This window comes from Mirounga leonina, unplaced genomic scaffold (assembly GCF_011800145.1).
Source record: "Mirounga leonina isolate KUSES-001 unplaced genomic scaffold, KU_Mleo_1.0 Mir_180, whole genome shotgun sequence".
Taxonomy (NCBI): Eukaryota; Metazoa; Chordata; class Mammalia; order Carnivora; family Phocidae; genus Mirounga; species Mirounga leonina.
In genome coordinates this window covers 18503593-18524217 of record NW_023270469.1, presented here as the reverse complement: position 1 = coordinate 18524217, position 20625 = coordinate 18503593, and the positions used below count along the sequence as shown (strand labels likewise).

The following is a 20625-nucleotide window of genomic DNA, read 5'->3' as shown; positions in this document are numbered from 1 at the left end:
CTTGAATGAAAAATGGAGACGGTCCTCCTCAGTTTGGGGTGAGATAAGCCAAATGCCCCTCAGGTTTGGGGGGAAGGGTGAGTGGATCCCTTTTAGTTTGAAGGGAATCGATAGGCTGGGTTTTCTCATAGTTCAGGGAAAGAGGATAGGTTCCCTTCTGTTTTCATGGAAAAGGTGAGGAGACTTTCCTGTAGTTTGACCAAAAGGGAGGCCGGGTGCTCCTCGGTTTGGGAGATAAAGAGGAACAGCTTCCTCATCAGCCTCGAATGAGCTGGGCCCAGTCTGGGCCTTGGAGTTTCTGGGGACGTTGAGGAAGGACGGCGTTGTCCATCACGGCTTTCTGGGAGGGCCCAGTGCGCGTGCGCAGCGCTGGTCTGGGCGGGGGCCCGAAGGGGGTCCTAGGCTCCGGAGGGCGGCGGCGCACTGCCCCCTGCCGTCTGCACGGGGCAGCGTCGGGGCCCGCGCCTTCAGTACCAGCTGCCGGCGGCTCCAGCGGGTCGGCACTAGCCGTGAAGGAGATGCGCCCCTCCGGCCTGGACCGCGCCCCCCGCAGATCCCCTCCGCTCCCGCGACGGGCTACCTACTCCGGCGGGTGGGACGCGGCCGCGCCTCCGGAGGGCTGTGGCCGCTCACAGCTCTGAAACCGGGTCAGGGGAGCTCTGGGGAAGGTTTGGGGGAGCGGACTCGAAGGAATAGGTTTCGGGACTTGGAGAGCTGGACTGGGGGATTTCCAGAGCTCAGACTGGTTTAGAGGGGGGAGGAGCAGGGGTCCAGAGTCCGGACGCCCGGGGCACGGTCTCGGAGTCCGGACCCGGCTTGGGGGTTTCGGAGCTGGGATTGGGGGGAGCGGGCCCCACGTGCTTGTGACGCGGGGGCGGCCGGTAGGCGCGGCAGCGACGCGGGGCCGGCGGCCGTGCGGTGCCGGAGGGCCGCTAGGCAGGCGGCAGGATGCTGCGCGCCGCACTACCGCTGTTCGGGCTGCCCCTGGCGGGGGCGGCCGCCACCGAAGAGCCCACCCAGGAGCCGGGGTCGCCCGGCGAGCCTCCCGCAGGGCTGGCGCTCTTCCGCTGGCAGTGGCACGAGGTGGAGGCGCCCTACCTGGTAGCCCTGTGGATCCTGGTGGCCAGCCTGGCCAAAATCGGTGAGTGCGTGTGTGTGAGCGCCAGGCCGGCGGCCGGCGGCGGACCCGCCCCCAACCCCTAGTGCCCAGATCAGGGCCTGCTTCTTGCACAGTGCCAGGACTCAGGTTCCGATTCCACAAATCCGGGCTCTCACAGAGTTCCTGCGCCCTCTCTCCCTCTCCTCCCCGCGGGGGAGGTCTGAGGATTGGCCTTCTCTGAGGGCTACCCCAGCTCTCTCCATCCCTACTCTTTGCCCTCTCTGCCCCCCTCTTCCCCGTAAGCCCTTCGGTCTGGCCTCTTCTCCACCAGTCTCCAGGCTCCTAGAAACCTCTCAGCAACAAAGATGTGTGGAGACATTGTGGAGATAGTGTTCTCCAGCGTATCCAGGCATCCTGGATCTGCAGAAGCAGTCTTCCCAGGAGACCACATACAAGTGTCCACTCTCTTGGGATACTAGATTGCCACTTTTCCTCTAGGCCCCCCTCTGCTCTCCTACAGATGCACCGTTCTTTAGGTGTGCTTAGCAGGACCCCCTACCATTATTCAGATCTACGTTCTTCCCATTTCAGGGTAAAAAACAAACAAACAAAAACCCCTTTCATTTCGTAGGGCCTTACTTACTATCTGCTGCCTACACTAGGTGCTTTCATACATCCGACCTCCTTCAGTCTGCACAGCATTAAAGGTTGTGCTTCACGTTCCTTGCCTTGAATAGAGCTGCTTTTCCTTGCCTTTGCCCCTTCCTCCCCACTTCTGAGCAGCCAGTGGTCCCTCCTCCTGCCAGAGACCCTCCTCCATCTCCCTGTTGTTCAGGCTCTGCTGTGGGGGTGACTAATTATAGCTGAGCGTTGCTACTCACTCCCCAGCTATGCTGGCACAGGCTGTACTCCAATCTCACCAATACAGTCTTCCTGTAGGAATCACACAGCTTAGAATTTGCCCCTCAACTCCCCCAGGGACTCTGCTGGGGGTGGGGGGTGGGGTTGCTGGGCAGGAACAGAAGAACTTTCCACTCTGTTCTTGCAGCTCATTAGTAATGGGAAATGGGGCCTGAAGGCCTTCAGGGAGCCTAGTTCTGCCTGAGAACAGGCTTTGGTGATGGGTTTTGGATTGCAGTGCTGGGGTTGATGCATGCTCTGGAAGTGAGGATGGAATGGAGTCCCTGAAGGAGAGGAGAGGGGAACTGAAGGTAGGGATGTGTGTGGGCAGATCTGACTGAATTTACCTTAGGGCCTGGCAGCAATGAGAGCAAGAGGGAGGAGCCCAGATTTGGGAGCCGAGAATTGGGTTTGCTGAGGAGTCTATGAGTTGCAGGAAAGTTCTTGTTTTATTTAGGGTTTATGTAGCAACAACTGTAGTTTCCCCAATAAATTGTAGTGCGTTGCCTAGCTTGGATGTCACATCCTCTGGAGGTAGAAGAAGAGAGCCTCTTCATCACACACACACACATACACACACACACACACAAGTCCTCACAGAGGATGGGAGAGATCAGTAGGACGCTCAGCGATACCTTCCCTCAGCTTCATTGCTAGGAGATTTCCCCCACCCCCCCTTTTTTTTTATTTTTATTTTTATTTTATTTTTTTAGATTTTATTTATTTATTTGAGAGATAGTGAGAGAGAGCACAAGTGGGGTTGGAGAGGGAGAAGCAGGCTCCCCGCAGAGTAAGGAGCCCGATGTGGGACTCGATCCCAGGACCCTGGGATCATGACGTGAGCCGAAGGCAGACGCTTAACCGACTGAGCCACCCAGGTGCCCTTTTTTCCCCTTTTATTTGACAAATATTTATGTAGATCCCACTGTGTGCCAGGAACTGTTCTAAGCCCTTTGCATATAGCTTCCAAAGGGCACTGTCTTGGCATTGGGTCTCACATAGGCGATTATCATGGAGGCCACTTCCACTACCTGCCACTCCAGGTATGGGGAGAAGTGTTTACTCAGGATCTCAGGGCCTAGGGGAAAGCCAAAAGAGTTTATTTTAGTGGGCAAAGATAGGAGTGGCGATAATGCTAGAAACCCAATTCATACTTCCACTTCTTTTCCTGGGGGCAGGTCTGTCATTATTTCCCCCCAGGATCATTTTTTTAAAGGTTTTTTATTTTTTATTTTTTATTTATTTATTTTTTTTTTTTAGTTCTTTTTTTTTTTTTTTAAGATTTTATTTATTTATTTGAGACAGAGAGAATGAGAGAGACAGAGAGCACATGAGAGGGGGGGAAGGTCAGAGGGAGAAGCAGGCTCCCCACCGAGCAGGGAGCCTGATGCGGGACTCAATCCTGGGACTCCAGGACTATGACCTGAGCCAAAGGCAGTCGCCTAACCAACTGAGCCACCCAGGCGCCCTAAAGGTTTTTTATTTTTAAGTAATCTCTATACACAACTCAAACTCACAACCCCGAGATCAAGAGTGGCATGCTCCACCGACTGAGCCAGCCAGGCATCCTTCCCCAGAGTTCAGGTAAATTAAATAGCTTGAGATCACACAGAAAGTGATGGAGCCAGAAGAACTGGAGACCTTCTTACTGCTACACCCAATGTTTTTTAAGCGATTGTGCCATTAGTTGAGCCTATGTAATGAGAAGCACATTGGGCTAGGAGGTCTGCAGTGCTGCTAGGAGATATAATATGTGTTGTGGTCTGGATAGGGAGCAAGACACTGTATATTAGGTAACGTTTATTGAGTGCTTGTGATAGAGCACTGGGTTAAGTGCTATCGAGTAGATTGTTTTACTTAAACCTCACAACAATTCTATGAGATCATGACTGTTTTTATTTCCATTTTGCTGACAAGAAAACTGAAAGAGAGGTGAAGTTATGTACTCCGAGGCCACAGAACTAGTAAATAGAGGAGCTAGTCTTCGAGCCCAGGCAGCCTGACTCTAGAGGTCCTGATTTTAATAGCTATGTTATGCATAAAAATATACCAGCTAACATTTGCTGAGGCTCAAATAATAGCTATGAATAAGGGAGATCAGAGAAAGGTGAGGCCCCCTGAGGATAAGAGTAGAGAGGAGGGGTCATCTCCAGAATGGAAAGAGCCAGAAAGGCCTAGGTTACCATGACAGAAGCACCAAGAGACAGACAACCTTAGCTGCAGTGGAGGGCTTGTTGCCATGCAACTTGGAGATTCTAGCAGTCTTGCCGTTCTTTTCTCCTCCTTGGTCCCAGGGTCAGGGTTCCTGACCTTAGATAACATTTTAAGACTGGGAGGTTAAAGGCCAGTGTGTGTGTGTGTGTGTGTGTGTGTGTGTGTGTGTGTCCCATAAGCTGATACATCCTGCCCTCTTCTTGCATTGTAGTGTTTCACTTGTCGCGGAAGGTGACATCGCTGGTCCCTGAGAGCTGCCTGCTGATTTTGCTGGGACTGGTGCTTGGAGGCATTGTCTTGGCTGTGGCCAAGAAAGCTGAGTACCAGCTGGAGCCAGGCACATTCTTCCTCTTCCTGCTGCCTCCTATTGTGCTGGACTCGGGCTATTTCATGCCTAGCCGGCTGTTCTTTGACAATTTGGGTGCCATCCTCACATATGCTGTGGTGGGCACACTCTGGAATGCCTTCACAACAGGTGCTGCCCTCTGGGGCCTGCAGCAGGCTGGACTTGTGGGTGAGTGACACTAGGCCCTGGACTGGCAGAGGGAGGCTTTGCCAGATTCGTCACCCAGCTCCCTTCTCCAGCTCTGGAGATCCCATATTGGCAAGAGCCATGCCCTAAGAGCTCTGTCTTAGGTCCCTCCCACCTGGAGTGCAAGGCAACACTCCAGATGGGCCTTCAGCCTTCATTTAGGTCTCTGCCAGTTGAGTCTGGGCTTCTGCAGCATGACAGCTGAGCAGAGGCCTGGCTCCCAGCTGTGTGTGGGCTGCCGAGGCTGGGAAGCCTGCATTACTACTCTGCTGCCTCCTGCCCTCTGTTACCACACTGCCACTTGCCAGTCTTGCTCCCCTGAGGCACAATTCACTGTTCCCTGAGGGCCAACCATCCTGGCTCTGCCCAGGTCACATCAGGGTGGTTTTCTGTTATTATTATTATTATTTTTTTTTAATTAAGATTTTTTTTTAACAATTTTATTTTTAAGCAATCTCTACACCCAACATGGGGCTTGAACCTACAACCCCAAGATCAAGAGTCACATGCTTCATTCACTGAGCCAGCCACTGTTCAGCCAGGCACCCCCTTACATTTTTTTTTTTAAAGATTCATTCATTTATTTGAGAGGGCATGTACATAGTGGGGAGGGGCAGAGGGAGAAGAGAATCAAGCACACTTGCTGAGCGCCGAGCCCGAGGCGCGGCTGGATCTCCAGACGCTATCAGGACCTGAGCCAAAACCAAGTTAGATGCCCAACCACCACCTAGGGACCCCTGAATTTTTTTTTAAGTAATCTCTACACCCAGCATGGGGCTTGAACTCATGACCTCAAGGTCAAGAGTCACATGCTCTTATGACTGAGTCAGCCAGGCACCCCTGTTGTTATTATTATTATTATAGATAAATCTATATTATACATCGACAGAATGCAATACATTACACTGAGTGTTCTCTCCTTACTTATCCCATGGACTCTTTATAGCAACCCTGTTGGGGTATAATTTGTCCCACTTAATAGATGAGGAAATAGAAGGCCTTGAACTCATTTGATAACAGGTTCAAGGTTAGTAGGTGAGGTCTGCTTTACTGGGGCTCCTTGCCCTTAGGCTGCCTTCCTACTCCCTTCTTCCTCATTTCCTGTACCCAAATCCATCCAACTCTGAACATTGATAATTCAGACTTCTTCCAAGGTACAAGGGGAGGTTTGCAGTTTCTACTTGAGGATTCCAGCCTGGTTTTCCGAATGGATGAGTGAACTCTTTGGGGCAGGAAGGGAAGGGAGAACATCAGATAATAATAATAATAATAACGGTAACAACAACAATAATAATAAGTAACATCTATTAGGTGCTTACTATGTATGAGACTCTGGCTAAATAAAGAACCTTTTGAGGGAGATACTGTTATTATTCCCAATATATACATGAGAAAACTGGGGCTCACAGAGATTCTATGTCATATTCAAGTTCTCCCCATGGTGGGTGCTTTTCCTATCACACTTAGCCCTCGTGGATGGACAGCCCTTCCCCCTCCTGCTGACAATTGTGTCACATCCCTTAGGCTGAGAACCACAAGTGTGGGAGAAAGCACTCTCTTGTTGTTGTCCCTGATAAGGCCAGTCAGCAGCCAGTTTCCACCTGCTAGTGGTTCTTATTACTGCAGTTGCAATTCTCAGCGTCACCTTAACTTTTCAGGTTACTTAGACTTTCTTAGCCATCTCCTGGGTTGATTTTGCAGCAATCTCGTGAGGTAGGCAGATGAGGAGGCATGGCTTAAGAGAAGTCATGTGACAGTGACAGCGCCGACATCACAGAGCCGGTAAGTGGCAAAGCCAGGCCTTAGGCTCAAGTCTCCTGACCTGCGGGCTGACACTGTCTTCACCAGCCCAAGTCCTCTCTGGGCATCCTTGTTTCCACAATGCGGGGGCGGGGGGTGGTGGTGGGAGCCAGGGCTTGTCACAAGGAATGCTGTGGGAGACCAGATACCTCACCAACTGCTGTCCCCCATCTGTCCCTCAAAAGCCTCTCGAGTGCAGGCCAGCTTGCTGGACTTCCTGCTGTTCGGGAGCCTCATCTCAGCAGTGGACCCCGTGGCCGTCCTGGCTGTCTTTGAGGAGGTGCACGTCAACGACACTCTCTTTATCATCGTCTTTGGCGAGTCCCTGCTCAATGATGCCGTCACTGTGGTGAGAGTGCTCAGTTGGCTGCCATTCCCTGACCCCCGCTACCATGCTCTGACTAGTTGGGTGTCTGAGCATGCTCATACCCTTCCCTGGGTCCCCTGGGGAAGAAACACAGCCTCAGTTTTCACCTGCTCCTGGCAGTCCCAGTTGGGCATTCCCTCTTTGCTTCTGACTCTCCTCTTCTCACTCAGGTGCTGTACAAGGTCTGCAACTCCTTTGTGGAGATGGGCTCTGCCAACGTGCAGGCTGCTGACTACCTGAAAGGAGTCGGTCAGTATTTCCCCCTCTTGGCTGGGTTGCTGAGTCCCTGCCCCCAACTGCGTCAGGACAGAGGAGGCTGTTGGGTTGCCTCATTCCCTTCCCTCCACTATGGAGAAATGGGATCCCGAGAACCTGAGAAGGAAGGGCTTTCCCGGGATCCTGGTTCTGGGATCCTGACCCCCGGGGAGTCCAGTGGGCATTGTCCTCCACTCCCTGTCAGGCAGCACTCTTGTCTGCCCGGGTGGGGTCCAGGCCTGGGGTCATGCTGACAACCCACTCCTCCCCCAGCCTCCCTGTTTCTGGTCAGTCTGGGCGGGGCAGCCGTGGGCTTAGTCTTTGCCTTCCTCCTGGCCCTGACCACACGCTTCACCAAGCGGGTCCGCATCATCGAGCCGCTGCTGGTCTTCCTCCTCGCCTATGCAGCCTACCTCACTGCTGAAATGGCCTCGCTTTCTGCTATTCTTGCGTGAGTCTTGGGGGCCTTGCATGTAGGCAGCTGGGAGGGGGCATTGGAGATGGTTGCCCCTTCCATGGACAGAAGCAGGACCCTGAAGAGGCAATAGGCTTCCCTGAGCCCTTGTGGTAGCGGGAGCCTCAAACTCCCCTGGGGAGACGGCAAACCTCAGGTGATGTTTCAGGATCTGCCTCCAGAACTGCTCTAGGCACCTCAGAACCCAATCTTCCTCTGCCTGAAGCACTCTCTGGGGTATAGGCTGAGCTAGAAGTGGACCTCAGGTCCTGGTGCCACCAGCTCTAATGGCCACAGCACTTTAAAGAGTGCCTCAGAGAGGATGCAAGTCAGAGCATGTTTCTCGCAGCTTCCCTTCCAGGAGGCACTGAGTGGGAACCTGGAGATTTGGACCCTTATCCCAAGACCACCCACCACTAGCTATCCTGGGACAGTCTCTTTGCCTCCCTGGGCTTCAGCTCTGACGGTCTGACATCCTGTGATGGGCAGCACCCCTCCTGCGGCACGCTCACACCCCAGAGGCTGCAACCCCTCCTTACTTGTCCTGTCTGTTCATTCCTCTCCCAGTGTGACTATGTGTGGCCTGGGCTGTAAGAAGTATGTGGAGGCCAACATCTCCCATAAGTCACGCACGGCTGTCAAATACACAATGAAGACTCTAGCCAGCTGTGCTGAGACCGTCATCTTCATGCTGCTTGGCATCTCGGCTGTGGACTCTTCTAAGTGGGCCTGGGATTCTGGGCTGGTGCTGGGCACCCTCTTCTTCATCCTGTTCTTCCGAGCCCTCGGTATTGCCAGCACCCTCTGCTTTCCCACTCTCCTTCCTGCCCTGCCCCAGCTCATCCCCCACTTTGAGTCCACATCCTTGTCTATTCCTAAGCCCCACCCCCCCGCCCCGTTGCTCACCCCTCCCAACCCCTGTCAGACCTTAGCCCAGATACTTGGTGCCATCCACTCCTGGGTCCTCCACTCCCAACGCCCTGCTCCCACTGGCCTCCCTCCTGCTGTAGGCGTAGTCCTGCAGACGTGGGTGCTGAATCAGTTCCGGCTGGTCCCTCTGGACAAGATTGACCAGGTGGTGATGTCCTATGGGGGCCTGCGGGGGGCTGTGGCCTTCGCTCTCGTCATCCTACTGGACAGGACCAAGGTCCCTGCCAAGGACTACTTTGTGGCCACCACTATTGTGGTGGTCTTCTTCACAGTCATTGTGCAGGTGGGAGAGCCCAGGAGGCTGGGTAGGGAGAGGGTCCGGCAGGCCCTGGGGGAGGCATGGAGCCTTTGGGACTGGGGCTCTTCTCTTTGGGGGATAGGGACCTGACTTCCCAGACCTTGAGTGCAGTAAGGTGGAGGTACAGAAGCTGAGGTCTAATTATGGGGCGAGAAGGGCAGCAGGGAACTGGATAGGGCAGGGCTCACCTGCTGCCTGTCCATAGGGCTTAACCATCAAGCCACTGGTCAAGTGGCTGAAGGTGAAGAGGAGTGAGCATCACAAACCCACCCTGAACCAGGAGCTGCATGAGCACGTGGGTACCAGAACCCCATCCCTACACCTATACCTCTCTTCCTTCTATTTTGAGCAGAGTCCTGATCCAGTCCCCCTACCCACCCCCTTCTAGACTTTTGACCACATTCTGGCTGCAGTGGAGGACGTTGTGGGGCACCATGGCTATCACTACTGGAGGGACAGGTGAGGGAGCTCCCCCAAGGCTCCTTCAGCAGCAGCAGCCCCACCAGCCAGGGCAGCATTGGGGATGTGCCACACTTCTGAGAAGGGACACAGCCAGACTTGGGCTGGGTGACCTCTGCCAGGAGCTCTTCAGTGGCATCCCAGTACTCTCAGGATAAGACAAGTCTTCCCAGGGAGGCCTGCCTGGCCCTGTGTGGTACTGCAGGTGCCAGACCCCAGCCTCATCGTGCTCTGCTCTGCCTTTGACTCTCTGCCTGCTAATTACATGGATCCTGGTTTAGAACCTCAGGACCCGCTCTGCTTCTCCCACCCTGCCACTGGGACCTTCGCCCATATTCTGTGTATTAGAACATTCCCTTGCCTCCTTCTCACCTACTTAACCTGTTCATCCTTCAGATCGCACCATAGGCATCAATTCTCTAAGGAGGACTTCCTTGGCCTCCCTGACTAGGACAAATCCCTATCATACTCTATCCTTTGTAGTTCTTGTTATGGTTGCAATTTTAGTTGTTTGCAATAACTTCAATTTAATGTCAGGCTTTCCCCTAATGCTGTAAGTTCCATAAGGGCCGGGATTAGCTTTGAGATTCTCCCAGCTGCGGCCCACACCAAGAGAGCCAGGCCAGTGCTGGCCGTGCCCCTGCCCCATCTGAGGAAGGGCCAGCCAGCTGGGCTTTGGGGATGGCACTCAGGGCTGGGCCTGACGTCCTCTGTAGGTGGGAGCAGTTTGACAAGAAGTACCTGAGTCAGCTGCTGATGCGGCGGTCAGCCTACCGCATCCGGGACCAGATCTGGGATGTGTACTATAGACTCAACATCCGGGATGCCATCAGCTTCGTGGACCAGGTGGGCCAGCAGCCAGTGGTGGGTGGGCAGGTAGCCAGCAGAGCAAGGCAGGAAGGGGTGACAGGCAGGACCTGAGCAGGGAGTTGGGAATTCCCAGCAGACTCCATGGTCTGGTAAAGTGGCAGCTGCAGGCACCAGCCTGACCTGATGCTAAATTCAGAGTCTGGCAGGCAGTAGAGAAAGCTGAGAAAGAGCTGGACTCTACAGTCAGCAGATGCAGTTCAATTCTTACCACTTACAAGCTTGTGATCTTGGGTAAGTCCCTTATCCTCTTTGAGCCTCAGTTTCCTCAATTGTAAGAAAGCAGGAATAAGAATACCTATGTCGTGGGGTTTTGTGGATTCAATATTTAAAGTGCATAGCACAGTACCTGGAAGATCAAAGAGCAGAATAAGTGTTACCTATTGTTCTTTTTATTACCCTTTGACTGGGCCACCCTCCATCTGATTGCCGTCTGACCTCTGTCTTGGCCCCTGCAGGGAGGCCATATCTTGTCCTCCACGGGGCTCACTCTGCCCTCCATGCCCAGCCGCAATTCTGTGGCAGAGACCTCTGTCACCAACCTGCTGTAAGTCCTTGAGCCCCCTTCCAATTCCTCAAGCTCCTCTCTGCTGGGCCCTCTCTGTGCATCCCTTTTGGGGAAGATATGTGAACACCTTTGCTTTTTGCCCTCCCCCTGGCCTGTGCCTCCCGGCCCCTCCCCGGCACACATGTTCCCTGCCTCCTGCAGGAGGGAGAGTGGCAGTGGAGCGTGTCTGGATCTGCAGGTGATTGACACAGTGCGCAGCGGCCGGGACCGTGAGGATGCTGTGATGCACCATCTGCTCTGTGGAGGCCTCTACAAGCCACGCCGCCGGGTGAGAGCAGGCACGGTGTGAGAGTTCCAAGGGCAGCTGGGGCGGGGGGTTGGGGAAGGGTGGTCGGGGAGGCCATGACTACAGGCTCAAGAGGCAGTTGGCGCCAGCTAGTGGAGAGTTAAAAACACCCACTTGAAGAGCGTGGGCTTCATCTTGTTGTAATAACTTTTAGCTTTTTTTTTTTTTTTTGAGAAAGGGTTGGCCTGATACAAGCACTGTTTAAAGATGTCTTCTTCTGGTAGCAGAGCTCAGACCAAATTGGAGGGGTGAGGTGAGAGACGGGGAGAGCCAGTTGGGAGGCTGGACTGAAACACCAGATCGGAGCTGGGTGGTGGTAAGGGAGAGGAGCACATAGGATTGGGTGGTTGTCCTGAAGGGGAGAGGAGGGGACAGACTACAGAGGGCTTGATGGGGTCCCAGACAGAAGCAGAAGTGCTGAGGAAGCCTGTGGGACCAGCTTAGCATGGGGAAAGCCGGCATCTCTTTTAGAGAATGTTAGTCTAACGCAGGTCAGGAAGCTTTGGGGCTAGGCTAGACGGCCCAGCCCATCCGGGAGGGAATCTGCTGCAACCCCACAAGGGGGCAGCAAGCCATTACGTTGAACTTGTCTGAACCGGGAAGGCAGCTGTTACCATTCCTGGCAGTTGAAACAGTCCAGGTTATTTCTATCATTGAGACGGAATTGGCTTCCCTTAACTCGGTGGCACTGGTCCTAATTTGACTCTCTGCAGCTCTGCAGAATAAGACTTTAAAGGTTCCAAGACCGTTCCCTTTCACACAGGCCTTCTTGCCCTCAAGTCAGCATCGCCTCTCCCTGGTGTGTCTTCTCTGGTCATAAGAAACAAGGCCCAGAAGGCTTCTCTAGCTGTGGTTGGTCAGGGCATGGCATAGGGGTTCTCTTACCTTTCTAGCTCTAGAATTTGCCATTCTCTTCCCGCTGCTCAGAATCCCCCCAGCTTTGTTTTACCACTCTGAGGCTCCACATTATCCTTACAATTAGACACACCTCCATGGTCTTCCTCAGTTAATGACTGTTAAACTCTGTCTTATCCAACCTGTGGGGTTTGTGTTTCATTTTGTTTACTTTTTTCTCAAGGCAAATTTTACTCATTCACAAAACTAGACAGAATAAAATAACTCTCATGTATCCATTGCTCAGCTCCTTTATCAGTGCATGGTTAATCTTGTAACATGCTGTACCCCCACCTCACTCCATCCACACTTTATTATCTTAAAGCAAACTCCAGACATATCATATCATATCACCTCTAAATATTTCAATATGTGTCTCTATGTGGCAGGAACTCTCTATATGTATTCATGTACATGTATATTTTATATATATATATACACACATATATATAATAGTAGTACTATTATCACTCATAGCAAATAACAATAATGCCTTCTCACATGAAATATCCAACCAGTGTTCATAAACATCTTTTTTCCAGATGGTTTGTTTAAACCAGGATCCAAATAAAGTCCACACTTTGCCTTTGGTAAATATGTCTCTTTATTAAAGAAGAAATCTCTAATAGTTCCTTTTCCTTTTCACCCACTTGCTTATTTATTTATGAAGAAACTGGATACTATGTCTCAGAGAATTTCCCATTTTATGGATTTTGCTGATTGTATTCCAGTGGTGGTGTTTAACATGTTCCTCCATCCTCTGTATTTCCTGGTAGTTAAATCTAGAGGCCTGGTCAGATTCAGGAACATTCAGTAGGTGTGCTATGTATTTCTTATTGTATCACATCAGGATGTATGTAATGATTGGTTGTCTATGGATGTGTGTATGTAAGATTGGTCAATGGGTGCAATTCTTGTGTAGTCAATTAAAAAAAACTGGAGTAAGATTGTGCTTATTTCTGTTAAATGTCATCTTATTTGATTTAGCCTATCATTCCATCGTTTGGATCCCATGTCTGGCACCAAATATCTGTTCAGATTCACATCATGTGAAAATTTACTAAGCCTGTTAACTTTGTATTCATCCAAATCAACATAAAATGTTGAACAGGATAGAGCTGAGGACAGAGCCCTGTGACATGCTACCAAAGACTTTCCTCCAGACTGACATGGATCAAGCATTTTTGGGTATGGTTACTCAACTAGTTCTGAGTCCACTTAGTTATACCATAACATAATCTGTAATTCTTCGTGTTCTTCACAGAAATGTCATTAGAGAGAGAGAAATGTCATCAGAAACAGACAGAAGTGTTTAGTATGCAGTTACAAATAGGAGATGATAGGTTAAGAGAGAGATAAGGGCTAGAACTAATGATTTTTTAAAAAGATTTTATTTATTTAACAGAGAGAAAGAGAGAGAGAGAGAGGGAACACAAGCAGGGGGAGTGGGAGAGGGAGAAGCAGGCTTCCCACTGAGCAGGGAGCCCGATGTGGGGCTCGATCCCAGGATCCTGGGATTACGACCTGAGTCGAAGGCAGACGCTTAACGACTGAGCCACCCAGGCGCCCCTAGAACTAACGATTTATAAGCAATCTTTATCATCAGAGGTTTCCTCACCTGGCAACATCAGAATCCCCTGGGGGAGCTTGCTAGAATACATATTCCTGGCTTCACCTCCTGGAGATTCTGATTTCGTAGTATGGAAAGGGACTAACAATCTGTGGGCTTAGTAAATGTCCAGGTGATTCAAATGCACCTGGTCTGATGGCGTCGTGGTCTCTATCATGAGGCTAGCTGAAGCTGGGGGAAGGGCCAGTTCACTACAGAGAACATTTGGAGGGGAGAGAGGAGGGCCACGGACAACACTGTGAGGAATCCACAGGGGAGAAAAGGAAGGGGAGCCAGCAAAGGAGGGGAGAGGAGCTGTAGCAGGTGGTGTCTCGGAGGCCTGGGGCAGGACAGCTGGATGCTCCACAGAGGTCAGCTCAGTGCCTAACCAGAGGCCATGCCATGGCACTGGTGACCAGGGAGAAGGCAGCACCATGGACTCGTGAACCCTGGAGTTATATTTCTGTTTTTAAGAAAGTGATGGGTATGAGGGAAAGTGTCAGAATCACAGTATAAAAGTTTGGCAGCAAAAGGGAAGCAGTGGCTTCAGTGGAAAGGCTTTCTTCAGGGGAGTGTGGGCAGCTGCCTGCTTAAAGGCAGGGGGTGGGCGTGGTGAGGGGAGGGGAGGAGGGAAGGTGCTGGGGCAGGGGGAATGGGAGGGAGCTAGGAGCTGATGGAGGCAGGGAGGAGTGGGCTGAGCAAAACAGGGGCCAGAGTTCAGGGGGAGGCCTGGGAGGGAGCTGATTCTGGCACCCCCAGTAGAGAGGGGTCCCTCTGGGTGATTAGGTAGAGGAGGGTAGATGGGAGACTTGAAGGGAGCTCTTAGAACTGGCTCAGGGCATCAGAAAATAGGAGGCATAGGAAAAGATCGATCGTACTGGGGAGGTGAGCCCAGATGAAATGATTCAGACCAAATGGCAGTACTTCTATCTGGCAGTCTAGGTAGCTATGTAGTGGGCTTGGTCTTTGTGAGAGAGAGTGGGAAGGAACAGATGATGAGGGTGGTCCTGAATTGGGTGCAGGTGGCTGTTGGGACCAGGAGGGTCCAGGGTGTCGGGAGAGATAGTTCCGGAAGTCCAAAGTTTTTGCAGAAATGGCTGGCTGGAGAGTTCGCTGTGGAGGGAGAATCCTGTGTACCGGGGGTGGGGGGGACAGGCACAGGGACCAGGCTCCTAGATGGAAGTGCTAAGAAAGAAATGTCCCCCACAGTCTCATAGTAGCCCTGAGGGACAAGATACAGGGTCTCCTGCCTCTTGTTACTTCAAGTCAGAGGGGATTGGGAAGGGCAGTAGAGGATAGGGACAGCCAGATTTGGGGGGAATGGGTTCGTGATAAAAAGAAGGTTTACCTCCGGTGAATTGAGAATACAGAGTGGCTGGCTGGGTTCCTATCGTATTTTTTGTTTTTTTAATCCATGGTTGGTTCTGGAAAAACTGGGCTGGCAGGGCCTATGGTGCACTTGGTGCTGTGGCCTGGGTTCCTGTGGGAGGCCAAGGCTCCCAGCATCATGGCAGGGCGGGGCTGTCATTGCCAGTACAAAGCCAGCTGCAGCCGCCACTTCATCTCAGAGGATGCTCAGGAACGGCAGGACAAGGAGATCTTCCAGCAGAACATGAAGCGGCGGCTGGAGTCTTTTAAGTCCACCAAGCACAACATCTGCCTCAACAAGAGCAAGCCACGACCTCGCAAGACCAGTCGCAAGAAGGCATGTGCTTTCTCTGGGACTTCTGTCTGGGGCTGGAGGCTGATGGTGCATAGTTTCAAGCTCCCAAGTATTGGAGTCCAGCCCAGGGGGACCCCGGGTTGGATAATCCTCAAGACCTTGGTGGGTGCAATAGTTTGTGTTCCCTTTTGCAACTTCCTGGAGGCCCAGAAGGGTAAGGTGAGGCCTTCTGGGGGAGATCTGCCTCTTGCCATGTGGGCGGTCACCTGCTGGGAGGCAGCAGAACTTCCTACCAGAAATGAACCCAGAAAGACAAAGGCAGGTTCCTGGGGGCAGGAGCAGGGAGAGCTCCATGAGTCCCTAATTCAGCCCAGGCTGAGGCATCCAGAGCCCTTGCTGGGGCATAGGTTACTTACACTCCATACACTTGCCTGGGGCGCCCCGGGCAGATGAAACCACTGAGACTGACACAGATTCCCAGGCCCGTTGTGTCAGGGAGACCCTACCAGACAACAGGGTTGGGGTTTTGAGCCATGATCAGAGGCTTAGGGGTTTTTTTCTTGGTCCTCAGAAGGATGGCTTGGCTAACACTGAGGCCACAAATGGGAAACCTCCTCGAGACCTGGGCTTTCAGGACACAGGCAAGCAGGGAGTGGGGGTGGGGCTGAGGATGGGGTGGGAGGGCAGAGGCCCATCAACCAAAACCTGGAGGATCCCCTCTGTGCTGCATTCAGTGCCATAGGCTGAGGCTCCTCCCTTCAGGGACCTGATGGGCTTACTTGATTTCAAAGCTGGCCATGTTCTAGGCAGTTCTCAGTTTGTGGCAGGAGGTGTCTGGTACCTAACTACAGGTTCTAGGCCCCGGGGAATTGGAGAAAGTCTCATGGAGAAGGGGGGAGCTTGAAGGATGGGTGTCCCCTAGCCCAGTGTCCTGTCTGCAAAACCAGGAGTTTGGATGAGCTGAGCATTGATGGGCCTTCCACCTCTCCAGATGCTCATGTTTTCAGTTGAGGATGGGCTCCGGGGCTGAGAGAACAGGATGGAGGGGCTGGAAAGTGGAACTGGCTTCCTCTGAGGAGGGGCTCTGCAGCCCCACCTCCCTTCCTCTCCAGCCCCAACCCCTAGGCCAGTGCTGAAATAGCCAGAGGAGAAGGTGGGAGGTTGTGCCAGCCGTGGGCTCTTGCCTGGGTAGACAGCTGGCTTGGGCTTACGCGGCACCAAGAGGCAGCTGCCGGGCTGGCCATCCCCACTCAGTCTTGTCCCCGTCCAGCTGCTGTGATCTTAACTGTGGAGTCGGAGTCGGAGGAGGAGAGTGACAGTTCAGAGACGGAGAAGGAGGACGACGAGGGGATCATCTTTGTGGCTCGGGCCACCAGTGAGGTTCTTCAAGAGGGCAAGGTCTCAGGTAATGCTTTCCTCCCAGCCTCCCTCCCCCTCGGGCAGGCTGGAGCTGTGCAGCTGCCATCTTCCCTCTTCACTCATGGCCTTCCCTCCAGACAACTCCCTTTTCCTACTCACTTATTCACCAAGCAGCATTTACTGAGCATCTCCTTTATAGTCAGACATCTGACATGCCTGATCTGATTCAATCCTCACAACAACCACGATCGGGGAACCGAGCTCATAGAGCACAAGGGTCTTGGGATTTGTCCAGGATCCCACAGCAGTACCAGAATTTGAACCTGACCCATCTGACTCCAAAGCCTGCAGCTTTGTCACTGCCTCCCAGCCTCCCTTTACAGTCTGGCGAGGCATACGAGGTGACAAGCAAACCAAACACCAGGCTCTGTTGTGACCCATGCTCAGCACACCTGCCCTCAGGTAGAGCCCCTGGGGAGGGTGGCAGCCTGGCCTGGGGAAGGAGTCTGAATTCATCAAAATGGCATTATTGTGGATCAAAAACAATATATATATGTGTTTCCGTATGTGGAGACCTAACTTACTCATAATATCACTGCTAGTTGGCTCCAGCATCCTCAGGTGTCATTTCTAAAATGTTTATTCTAGAAAATTGAAAAATATACAATAGACAGAATAATAAAGTAAACTTCCATCTACCCATTACCCAGCTTCAATAATTACCTACTCCTAATCTTATTTCATCTATCCCCTCACCTATGCCCCTCTCTTCACTGGGTTCTTTTGAAGCAAATCTCAGATATCATATCACCTTATCAATAAATACTTAAGTATGTATCTTTAAAAGATAAGGATTCTTCTTAAAAAATATTTCTCACAATACCATTATCATATCTAAAGTCTTTGTCACATGTTCAAATTTCCCTGATTGTCTTAAATTTTTTTTTTCAGTAGATTTCAAATAAAAATCCATACAAGGCCCACACATGACATTTGGTTGCTAAGTCTCTTTTATCCTACAGCAGTGGTTCTCAAGGGGGTGGTAGTGGAGTGACTTTGCCTGCAGGGGACGTTTGGCAATACCCGGAGCCATTTTTGGTCGCCCCAACTGGAGAGGCGCGCTTGCATGTCGCGGCTAGAGGCCAGGGACGCTACTACGTGTCCGCTAACGCATGGGACAGCCTACAACAAAGTATCTGTTCCATCTTGTCAGTGATGTCAAGTTTGAGAAACCCTGATTTACAGATCCCCCCTCCCTTTTTTTCCTTCCCATGTATTTATGGAAATAGTCTGGTTATTTGTCCCACAGTCTGTCCTTGTCTGGATTTTGCTGACGGAATCCCCAAAGCATCATTTTAATATGTTTCACTGTGCCTTATATTTCCTTTAAACCAGTCATTAAATCTCGATCAGATGTCAGTTTAGATGTTTTGCTAAGAACCCTTGAGTGGCGGTGATGGTGCACTTTGTACCGCGTCACAGCGGGAAACCCATCCCCTCTGGGGTCTGTCTTCTGTGAGGTTACTGTCGATCACTGGGCTCAGGTGCTAACCTGGCCCACCCGCTGGGAAGCTCGCCAGCAGCTGTTCAGCAGCGTTAGCCGCTGACGGTCATCGCCAGACCCCCCCGCACTGCATCCGGGGCTGCACAGTGGTCATACTCTCCATCTCCTTTGTCATCTGCATTACCAGCACTTCTTCTATAAAAAAAACTTCACAGCAGTGACTTCATTACTTTGAGGGGCAGTTCATACAGAAAAGAATAGATGAATGCTTGATTTTTTTTTTTCCTTTCACGTAACAGTTTTCAGACCAATGAAGCCTCCTCCAAAGGTGAAGACTGAATTTTGTTGTTGTTGTTTTAGTCTGGTGGTGGTGGTGGTGGTTAAAATTTAACATTCCGGGTCTTTCAAGAGAGGGAGTTTTACTTCCAAACATTTCATAATGTACTCGACTGCGAAGGACTTTATCAATGAGCAGGTACAGACTGAGCACCTGTTATATGCAAGGCATTGTATTGACTTTGGAGAGCAGGGCGCGGGAGGTGGCCAGGGGGCTTCTCCTCTTTCAGAACCTCGGACTTCCTGTCACACAGTGGCCTGGCCTCCCATGCCGGCTGCCAGCAGTGCTGGGACTCCTTGGCTCAGGTCCCCTTTGCGGCACAGCGTCTCGCCTGCTATGGGGTTTGCATGAGCTCACTCTTGTGGGCTCTGTCGCACCAAAGGGCTGTGGTGGGTGCTCAGGCAGGGCGTGCAGCACCAAAGCCTTTGGCGTGGAACCTCGAGGTCTCCCTCACGCTCAGTGCTGTCTCCTCTGGGACAGGGCCTGGCAGGATGTGGTTTCTGAGGCCAGCGCTGCAAGTTGATGAGGCTGATCACAGATGGGCTTTCTTCCTGCCTGGCGCCTCTTTTCTCTTGAGTTATCTTCATTCATTTAGTCAGTATTTGCTGAGCAACTACTCTGTGCCCAGCCCTGTGCCAGGTGCTGGGGATATACAATGCAGAGCTTTCCCTCATCAACTAATCACACATATGGATGTATTAGGACAAATGTGGAATGAATTTATTTACGACAACGTGGTGATACTTGAAAAGGATTCCACTGTGTTACTAATGAGTGCATATGTACTCTCTGTCCCCAGGGAGCCTTGAGGTGTGCCCAAGCCCACGCATCATCCCCCCCTCCCCAACCTGTGCAGAGAAGGAGCTACCCTGGAAGAGTGGGCAGGGAGATCTGGCAGTCTACGTGTCCTCGGAAACCACCAAGATTGTGCCCGTGGACATGCAGGCGGGCTGGAACCAGAGCATCTCGTCCCTGGAGAGCCTGGCGTCCCCGCCCTGTACCCAGGCCCCGACTATGACCCGCCTGCCTCCTTGCCCGCTGGCCGCTGAAGAGCCCCAGCCCCCTTTCGACCTGCCTTACGATCCACGCCCTAGCTTCGCCTTTCCCCCAAGCCTGGCCAAAGCGGGCCGCTCTCGCAGTGAGAGCAGCGCTGATATCCCCCAGCAGCAGGAGCTGCAGCCCCTCATGGGACACGAGGACCGCACCCACCTTAGCCCACGCGCAGCCAACTCCCACTGGTGCATCCAGTTCAACAAAGGTGGCCGGCTGTAGCCCACGGACTCAAGGAGGAGCAGGGGGCTGGATGCCCATGGGAAGTCTTCCCTGGGCAATGGGCAGAGGAGCCCACTTAGCCTGACAAGGAGCCAGAGGAGCCTGAACTAGCAACTGGGCTTCCTTGGGGCAGGTCAGAAGGGTATCCTGGACTGGTCCTCACAGGGACCCTTTCACCACCTTCCATTTCAGTAAGGCCCTTACCCTGGCTCAAGACCCAGTCCAGAACTTCTAGGGGCTAGGCCCAGCCACTGGGAAGCTGATGCCCTTTCCTCAGTGGGTCCCCTACGGTCACTCTTGGCAGCTTTTCCTGCCCCCAAAGCAAGGGCATCATTCCATAGCTGATGCTGGTCTTTCCTGCCCTCCACCCACTCCCCAGCATCAGCTCAAAGACAGTGCCCTGGCACTGAGGCTCCTCGAGGGGCTGGTCCTCAGAGGGATGGGGGTGGGAGGTGGAGCAGGCCTCAACCTTACTTAGGCTTTGCTGCCCTGTTGGGTCAGCTACCTACAGCCAATTTTGTGGGGGGCAGGGGGGGCAGTGGGAACCTGTGTCCAATTCTTGCTTTATCTCCTTCCCTTTGCTGCCAGTTATTGGGGCCATAGTTCTTTCTTTTCCAGGATCGAGGCCACAGGGCTGGGCCAGGCTTCAGATCAGGGCTGTTTCTTGGCAGGGGTCACTCTGAAGATCAGCTGCTCTGTATCCAAGTCTGGATCTTTCAGATTCCTGGGTCTGGATTTTCTGAGGAGGGGAGATAGTGGCCTCTGGGCCACAACCACCTTGACATTCCCCAAATAGGAAAGGAGCCAGGTATTAAAGGGCCACCGTCCCACTGCTCTGGGGGCTGGGATGCCTGGCTGCAGTGGGAAGGGGGCTGACTGGGTGGCAGGTAAATTTTCTGGGGTTAGCACCTGCCCTGTGTCTTGTATCTTGAACCTAAGACACATTAAACATCTCTCG

At 52.4% G+C, this 20625-nt stretch overlaps 1 protein-coding gene across 1 annotated transcript; it reads left to right on the top strand.

The window, feature by feature from the left end:
- Positions 1-869: 869 nt before the first annotated feature.
- On the top strand, positions 870-20625 carry SLC9A5 (solute carrier family 9 member A5). Its single transcript, XM_035024996.1, has 16 exons — positions 870-1141; positions 4425-4727; positions 6731-6894; positions 7083-7161; positions 7441-7618; positions 8189-8409; positions 8632-8834; positions 9055-9144; positions 9238-9308; positions 10025-10154; positions 10634-10722; positions 10885-11011; positions 15067-15237; positions 15767-15836; positions 16466-16600; positions 19195-20625. Exons 1-16 carry the CDS (start codon positions 949-951, stop codon positions 19665-19667), a joined length of 2697 nt encoding a protein of 898 aa, XP_034880887.1. The 5' UTR covers positions 870-948; the 3' UTR covers positions 19668-20625.